This window comes from Phocoena sinus, chromosome 14, assembly GCF_008692025.1.
Source record: "Phocoena sinus isolate mPhoSin1 chromosome 14, mPhoSin1.pri, whole genome shotgun sequence".
Lineage (NCBI taxonomy): Eukaryota > Metazoa > Chordata > Mammalia > Artiodactyla > Phocoenidae > Phocoena > Phocoena sinus.
Window position 1 is genome coordinate 38,051,622 of NC_045776.1, and position 8,445 is coordinate 38,060,066.

At 48.4% G+C, this 8,445-nt stretch overlaps 1 protein-coding gene across 13 annotated transcripts in view; it reads left to right on the forward strand.

Moving 5' to 3' along the window:
• The window catches only part of CELF4 (CUGBP Elav-like family member 4), a 299,015-nt gene extending 290,783 nt beyond the window's left edge, over positions 1-8,232 (forward strand). For 11 of the 13 annotated variants that reach the window (XM_032602691.1, XM_032602694.1, XM_032602695.1 and 8 more), the window contains one exon: positions 6,233-8,232. Coding sequence is in view for 5 of the 13 variants with exons in the window: in XM_032602699.1 (XP_032458590.1) it covers positions 6,233-6,259 (27 nt within the window). In the remaining 8 variants the exon portion in view is untranslated. Of the gene's footprint in view, positions 1-4,158; positions 4,423-6,232 lie in introns of those variants that run through there. The other 2 variants (XM_032602701.1, XM_032602702.1) reach the window with 1 other exon arrangement.
• The last annotated feature ends 213 nt before the right edge of the window (positions 8,233-8,445 follow it).

Here is an 8,445-nt window from a genome sequence, read left to right on the forward strand (position 1 = left end):
GTGCCATGCCCTGAGATTCCGAGGGGCCCCTGTGGGTGTGTTTTGCGGCTCCCCCCAAAACAGCTTGTCTCAGCCTCCTAGACCTTGATGCAACTAAAACCCCAAGAAAGGAGGCAACATCTAGGTCAGAGAAATTCCCAGATGAAGGGGTGAGGACGGCAGACTTGTGGTTTGGGACAGAAGGTAAGAAGTGGCCCTCAGGGTAGAACCAGTTAGCAGTCATGATTGGGGTGGGGGCTTGAGAGGAGTGGCTAAAAGAGCAGGGTGGTTTCTTCCACCAGGGAATACGAAGGCCAGAAAGATGAGAACCACAGACTTTCAGACTGCGCTTACCGTGCAAGAGACAGTTCTTGTAGGTGACAACTCTAAGACATAACTGTGTACTTGTAGCTGCCTATGAGGTAGGTAGTGTTATTATTCCCATTTTATAGATGGAGCACCGACAGATTAAGTCACTTGCTAATCAGCTCCTGAGCAGCAGAGTCATGATATGAAGGGGGAGTGCTTACTTCCAGAGGCTGAGCTCTTAACCTCTTCAAGTAAGGAGATGGATAAACCCCCCTCTGCTATCTTCACCTCACCCCTCCTACCCCAGAGTGTCCTGAATATCAGAGGGGACACATCAGGGCCTCTCATTTCTCTGGGGACAGCCATCTGACTAGCCCCCCACTAGGCAGTCTTCTAAAAAACTGTGAGCTCGCGTAGCTCCTACAGTAGAGTTGACCTTTCAGCTCCATTCACAGGATTTTAACAAATGGTGCATTCAGGTTCCCAACCCAAGACCGTTAGAGGGTGTAACAGAAGGCAGGTGCCATAGGGCCAGGCTCGGGGAGCGCCATGGGCAGTGGCTGCTGCCAGTAAGAGAGGGAGGAAACAGCATGCAAAAGCAGCTTAAAACTGCATGATTTTACAGGCCAGCAAAGGGTGTTTACAGATGATGGGTCCTAGTTGCTCGGAAGGGCGGGGCTAGCCTAAGCAGGGGCTCAGGGGCCATAGTTAGGTGTGAATAGGCACCGGGAGGGTGGTCTCATGGCCGGTGGTAAAGACATGAGGCAAATAGGTGGCCGGGTCAGAACTGGAGTGAGGGGGTTCTGGGGAAAGAGAGGGCCCCTGGCAGGGCAGCCGTGGGGAGGGGGAGCGTGGTTGGGCTTTGGTTCTGTAAAATGAGGCCTGGGTAGGGTGGGGTCTGCGCACCCTGATGGATGGGAGCGTGGGTTCCTGGCTTCATTGCTGCCCCTGCCCCTCATCTTGCGCTAAGATGGGAGTTTCTCCCAGAAATCTTTACGGGGAAACTAAGAGGAAGGAAACAAAGGCAGGGAAAGTGGGCAGAAACACGAACGTGGCCAGGTCCAGGCAGACACCCAAGTCCCTTGTTCCACCTCTGGGCCCAGGCTGAGGGCGGGCGCGCGGGCATCCGGCTCCGTGGAGGGAGAACCCTCTGAGTGGCGTGTCTGACTCCCTGGGAGCCCCGTTTCTTCTGGCCCCGGGCTTTGGTTCTGAGTGTGCTTTTGCACAGCGTCTGCTCTGACCAGCTGTGTTTAGGACCTGGCATCTGAATTGGCTCAGCTTGACCAGGTCATGAGGTGGGGCTTCCCGGTCCTGATTCAAGCTCCCCTACGCCGGTCAGTGACTCTGCTGTCACCTCTAGGGCTGTGCTCGGAGAGGCTCTTCCAGAGGGTGGCCAGGCAGGGGTCACTGTGCAGGCAGAGGTGCCACCGCTCCCTAATGAAGAAAGTGGTCAGCAGTGCATGGGAAGAACCCCAGGGAGCCTCCTTAGCGGCTGAACGAGTTTGAGTGTTTGTGTGCTGGGGACCAAGTGTGTGTGAGAGGTGAGTGGGTACGAGAAGGTTCCCTGGATGGAGACTTGGGGCGGAGCTGTGTGAAATTCAGGCTCGAATCCCCAGCACTGGGCAGTGCCAGGCACTGAAGGGTGGCTGGAGGAAAGCTGGCAGCCGGCAAAGGAGCACAGTGGAGTGGGGAGGAGTGGGCGTCCCAGGACTGGGTGCAGGTGTCCCTGGGTTGCCGTGGCTGACACCTGATGGCGCTGCCCTCCGCGCCGTGAGGCTTTCAGGATCTTAGTTCCCCCACCAGGGATTGAACCCGGGCCCTCGGCAGTGAGGGCACAGTCCTAACCACCGGACCGCTGGGGAATTCCCCCTCCTCAGTTCTTAGGCCTCTTCTCCCACCCCAGGGGCCCGCCAGTTGGCTCTCCTGGGTGGTGGGTCTAAGGGCTTGCTTTCCGGAGGGGCTGGAGATGCAGACGGGCCTTGTTGGGCCCTGGTCTTGGTGAGGGAGATATGCTGTGGGAGGAGTAGGACGGGCAGGCAGGGCAGCAGGGCTCTGCGGAGGAAGAGGGGTGGGGGCTCTTCTGAGAACGCAGAGCTGGAGGCCGGGCTCAGGCTTAAAATAGTCACCTCTCAGCTGTTTTGCATCTTATCCACAGTGACATGTCATGACCTCAGGCTTCCCTTCCACACTCCCTGTAGGAAAACACAAAGCTGAGAGTGGAAGCCGCTGCGTGTAGAAGCCCGGTGCGTCGGAAACCCCTGCAGACTCTGCAAGCCTGGTGCACAGACCCGGGGGCTGCAGGGGAGCAGGGACTGGGAAGTGAGCTCAGGGGTAACCGTGAGGAGGGCGTAGGGCTGGGGGCCCCCAGTGCCCTGGGTGGGGGCAAAGGACCCCCAATGGTGACGCGTGCTCAAGACAACTCAAAACGGAATAATTGGATGATGCTCGACAGAGAAGGGAGCTCAGCCTCCGCCAGTTAGGGCTCCACTAGTGAAGAAGGCAGGTCGGGGCTTGTGAGATGGGGCAGTCTAGAAAGCTGTACGTGGAGGGGTATAGGGTATGAAGGAATGGAGAAGGGGGAGGTGGAGTGGGGGAGGGCAGCAGAGCACAAGTGACAGCAGCAGAGAGACTGGGGAAACAGGGCCATAGCCCGCCCCTCTCCAGTGGAGTCTCCTGTTCCGTGTGACCAGCACTGCAGGGCACCCTAGTCTTCCACGTGACCGTTTCCTGGGTCAGAGCTGCAGAGCCGTCTAAAGGCTTCACGTGCCAGGAAGCAGCCTTGCTTTGGCCACGTGGGCCACCTTGAGAGCAGAACAGAGAGAGTAAGGCGATCATGAAATAAAATCAGTTGTGCCAGGATGTGTCTGTAGAATTCTGAGAACGTTGATGTGATTTACTCTAAATCTCAGAACTACAAGTGTTCATTTTCTGAAGGTTCTGAGGAAAGAGGGTTGAGGCAGAGTGGACGGGGAGAGGCTCACGGCCTCATGCAGCGGGTGCTCTTTTAGTGGGGACGCCCTTCTCTGGGGATGGCGGCCACGGCGGGACGGGACAGGGCGGGAGGGCTGAGTTGCCGTCTGCATGCGCTGTACTGGGCAGCAGGGTGTTTTGTGGACGGACCCCACGGATACAGCAGTCGCCTTAATCAGCCTCTGCCCCACCCGGCAAATCGGGGCCACCCGGTCAGGCTCCCCCTGCTGGTCCACAGGCTGAAGCCACGGCAGGCTGGCGAGGCGAGGAGAGCTCGGCACCTGGGGGAGAGGGAAAGAATCAAGGGTGGTCAGAGGCAGAGAGCGTGCTCCCTGATCTGCTTGCCGGCCAAGGTGGTTTGAGGGGCTGTTTTAGTTTTTTCTGGCCCCCTCACCAAGCTGCCTACACCCTCCCTCCTCTTCCCAGCGCATGATGGATGCCCTTAGTGGCCCTGTGTGAGGTTCTGCTACTGTTCACGGTGTATCATGTGTCTGCACAAACAACCGTGTGTGCGTGTGCGTGTGCCTGAGTGTGTGTGTGTTGACGTGCCCATGTTGTTTGTCTGCCGGCTTCCTCCATCCTTTGAGTTTTTTTTTCAGTTCTCTTATGATTTGACTGCTGTTCTCTCATTAGAGCTTTTAGATTGATGCTGTGGTCTGGTGCTGTATAAATATTTTTCCTTTTAATTTTGTTTTAACTTCTTCCTTGCCCTTCTTCACCCTCAACCCGACTCTCCCTGTCCCACCCCCCACACTCCCCGACCCAACCCGCCCCCCCCTCCTCCCCCCTTGCCCACACTCTCTTGTTCTCTCTCTCTTTCTCTCTCTCTCTACATATATAAATATATATATAAATCTTTTCTTCTTTTGTCATTCAATCAAATTCCAACAACCCAACCAGGGCCAGTCAAATCCACCACAGTCTCGCGCTGAGCTAGGAATAAAGTTCACGTAATCACATGAGAGTGGAGAAAACAGTCCCCCATCCGTAAGTTCAAATCAACTCAAAGTTCACAGTGTGACATGATGGCGTCATGTAACAAGGCTAAGAATCGGTTGCATGACAATTGCCGTCAAGTTTCGTGGAGGTGCTGTGATTGGAGCGTTTTTCTTGGATGTTGTATCAGTTGATGATTGGCCAGTCATGATCACACGTGCATTTTCTTGACTTTTGTGCTGCCACAATCTTTTTTGCTGTGCTCATTTTCGTTTCGTTCTTGGTGCTTGCAGTGGTTTTACTTTCTGTTGTTTGGTTTTTCTTGTTCAGCGTTTTTTATGCTTCTCTAGATGTCACATAGAGAAAAAAAAACAAAAGAACAAAAAAATAGTAAAAATAAAGATGAATTCCCGAATTATCGGACATGGGATCATTTAACTGTGCAAACCATTATTTTTTTTTTTCTTAAAAATGAGGAAAACATCTTAAAAGTATCTATGCGTGGTTGATTTACTTGCACTTGAAAATATTGTGATTTTATTTTTTTCTAGAAATTTGGGGGCCTTTTTCAATTGACACTTTCCTAGGTCTGGTCTTTTTCCAGTTAGGCTATTTTAAATCTCACTTCAAAAGGAAAAACAAAAAGAAAAAAACAAAAACAAAATCTCTACAGTAACAGAATGATAAAAAAAAAAAAAAAAAAATTCTAAACCAAAAACCTAGAGTTCAAAGCCCGGGGCCTCTGAGAGAGAGCCCGGTAGCAATTGTAAGGTTTGTATTGTAGCCACTTCTGCTAAATTAAATGTGGGGAGGGAGGTGGGGGCCTGGGAGTTGGGAGGGCTTTTTGGTCGGTTTGGAAGAAACAGTACTAACAAAAGCAAAATGCACCTTTTCGTTTACAACTGAAAAAGGGTCCTTGACAAGTGTTTTTTAATTTTATTATTATTTTATTTGGTGTTGTAATTGTTTAGATTGCTGTGTACGGTTTGCTGTTTGTTGAATCAACAGTGTGAAAAACCTGCCAGCATGGATTGATATACGCATGACGTTGTCCCCTCAACTGGGGGCTTTGCAGTTCTAACTCTCTTGATGTAACCAGTCACCCCCATGTATAAGTGGAAGCTGCTTGCTAGAATGGAGACGAGTCTCATTTGTTAATTTACAATGATTAAGCATTTTCCTTCTGATTCTAGTCGGATCATGATTTTTTTTCTTTGAAATGCAAAACAAAACACCAAAAAGCCACCATTCAAAACAAAATCAAGAATTGTCTGAGTTAATTTAACTTTGATGATTAAATCTGTTCTAACTTCTTTTAGGTTCTCCCCATCCACTTCCTCGAAGTGCTGAATTTCCTCTAAATTCCCTGGCATGTATGAGAAAAATATTATGTGTGTGTGTGTGTGTGTATGTGTGTATCTATGCATATACATACACACATATCCATGTATATCCACATATGTGCAGGTGAATATATTCTACACATATATCCAGATATACATATATATACATAGCCTCGCAAATAGTGACCTTGGGAAAGAGGTGGTTGGCTTGGAAACTGGGCAAGAATTCTGCAAAATTCATGTCACGGATCTTGAGGGGGGGGGTGGGCTGGGCTGCTAGATTTTTGCTATCTTGTTTGCTAGGCTTCTGTATACATATTGTATCTGGGCTAGATCCCTTAGAGATCAGTTTAATGATGAATTCATATCCCACAGTCCCAAATTCTTCCCTTAGATCTAGCCGTCCCCCAATCCAGAACTCTAAAGGAACCCAAATCAAAAACCCTCTCCCAACAACCAAACCTCAGCTACAACCATCACCACTAGACCTCCCAGTGGTTTCTTACTCTGAATAGAAGAGTCGATTTCTTTTTTATGTATCATGATCATGACTAATTCTCATACTGGTCTCTTCCCCCTCTCCCGCTATCCCCCAGAGCTCCCGCCCTAACCCCCGAGGCAGGTTCCTTTTGGTGTTTGGATGCATTTTGTATTTCCTCTCTTGGCTTAATCAGCCCTGATTTTCTTCATTTTAGGGCAGGATGCTGAACGGGCTACATTAAAAAACAAACCTCTCTCTATATATATTTATAAATGAGAACTGTTGGATGACACCTTTGACATATCAGCCAATATCAATCAAGCTGAAGACTCCAGACACTCTCTGTGACTGTCACATTTCTTCAAGGAAAGTATAGCGTCTGTGGAGTTCAGAGGGCACGTGTTTGGGGGAAAAATATATATGACATAAAGAAGAAGAAGATGAAGAAAAACGAGAAAAAAAAAGGCAACTTTAAAACAAAATAACTTGAGACAAGGTGGGGAGGCTGCAGGGCTGGGAACCGGGAAGGGCCGCTGCTTCCCGATCCCTGGGGCTTTTCCAGCCCATGGGCGCCTGAGGCAGGCTGGGGCAAGCGGTGTGTCTGGTGGGGCCTGGTCCCCAGGGGGGCGGCTGGGAGGCCGCCACTGATCATCTCTATCTGTCATTCCTTTAGCTATTTAGGGACCAAAGGACCAAACTTTTTATTGCAGATGTGTAGCTCTAGGTCAAATAGAGGGGGAACGGAGGAGAACCTCCTTCCTGCCTCATGGCTGTTCTTGAAACAGCTTAGAGTGATTCTATGAAAAATGTAATTAAAAAAAAAAAAACAAAAAACACAAAAAAACAAAAAAAAGAAAAATAATGCTTCAATGCTTTTAAAACAGCAAGATAATAGTTCTTTGATACTTTGAGAGGCGCTTTGATTACTGTCATTCAAGTCTATGACACTTTCCTATGGTTTTCTGTATTATATGTCTGGATGGAGCTGTTAAGACGAACAAATTGGTGGATATTCGGGGAAAGTAACAAAATATGAAAACTCGTTAACCGTGAAGTGTGAGGAAAGGAGGGGAAAACAAGGGACTGACGAGGCAAGATAATTGTTGTGAAAAGTCTGTAAATGCTTCTAACTCTTCCCCCTCTTAAAATCATAATAGTTGTACAGAATTTTAAAAAGGAGAAGTTTAAAATACCTATATAATAGAAGAAAAATTAGAGGAAAGCAAAAAAAAAAAAAAAAAAAACCTATAGAAGTTAGCGTTACTGCTAAAATCCCAGATGTTGTAGGACTGTACTTTTGTAGAGTTTAGACTGAGCATCAATCCCTTCTCCCCGCGAGTGCTGTTGGATGCCGTTGACCCCGAGGGCCAGGCCGGACCCGCCCAGACCTGTGGGACCCTGGCTGCCCACCTCCGGTGGAGGCCGCGCCTCTGGCAGGAAGGCCCGCCGCCACCTCCGCCCTCGCCTCGCTTCGCTCCGGGAGCTGCGCGCACTCGCCCGCTCTCCGCAAGCCCTCGACACCTCTGCTTCACTCGCCTTCCATGCTTGCTCCAGAGACTTTCCGGGCAAGGGAGACCTGGGAACTTTCATCTTAAAACAACTAAACAACACACACACACACAAAAACCTTAAACAAGAGAGAGAAAAAAAAAAAAATCTTTGAAGAATTTCTGAAACTGTTTACAAGGAATTTTGAAAAACAGGGATGTTTAAATGATGCCGGCTCTGTTTTTCTGTAAATAAATTTGCATATTTTGTAGGACTTTTAATTGTAATGATAGAGAAAAAAAAACAAGGAAAACTATTTAATGAAAGCACGATATTTATCTTTGGTAAATGACTTTAGAGCAGTTAAAAAAGACATTGCTTAAAAAAACTCAGAATCAGAAAAAAACACTGAATTATTTAAGAACACATATATTTTAAAGTATAACATATTTATTATAATTTATTTGCACCTTTGGGAGGACTTGCTTTGGCTTTCCGCCTTGACGCCCTCCTCACTGATGTCCTGTTCATCTGGAGGCTGGGGGGCCCTCGGACCTACCATGTTTTTTTCTTTTTTGCTTTAGAAGAACATCTGTCTGGTTCCTCTCAGGCCTTCTGCCTTTCTTTCTATTTTGTTGGTTAATTTTGTTATTTTTAAAATTTTCTTTTTCTTTTTCTTGGCTCCTTTTAGGATGTCCAGATGTTGTAAAAAAAAAATGAAAAAAACAAAACAGCTGCAGTTCAGTACAACTGCTCTTTTCACACTCAACTCCCTAAAACTCCTTGTAACCTTCTGTAACTATTGGATGACGCTTTCTCCAGCTTAGCCCTAAATAAAGCACAGTTTAAAAAAAAAAAAGCCTTGTCCGTGGTGCTCTGTGGTTCATGGAATCTGGCCAGCCGTGCCTCTGGGGTCCAGGGCTGGCCCACTGGAAGCAG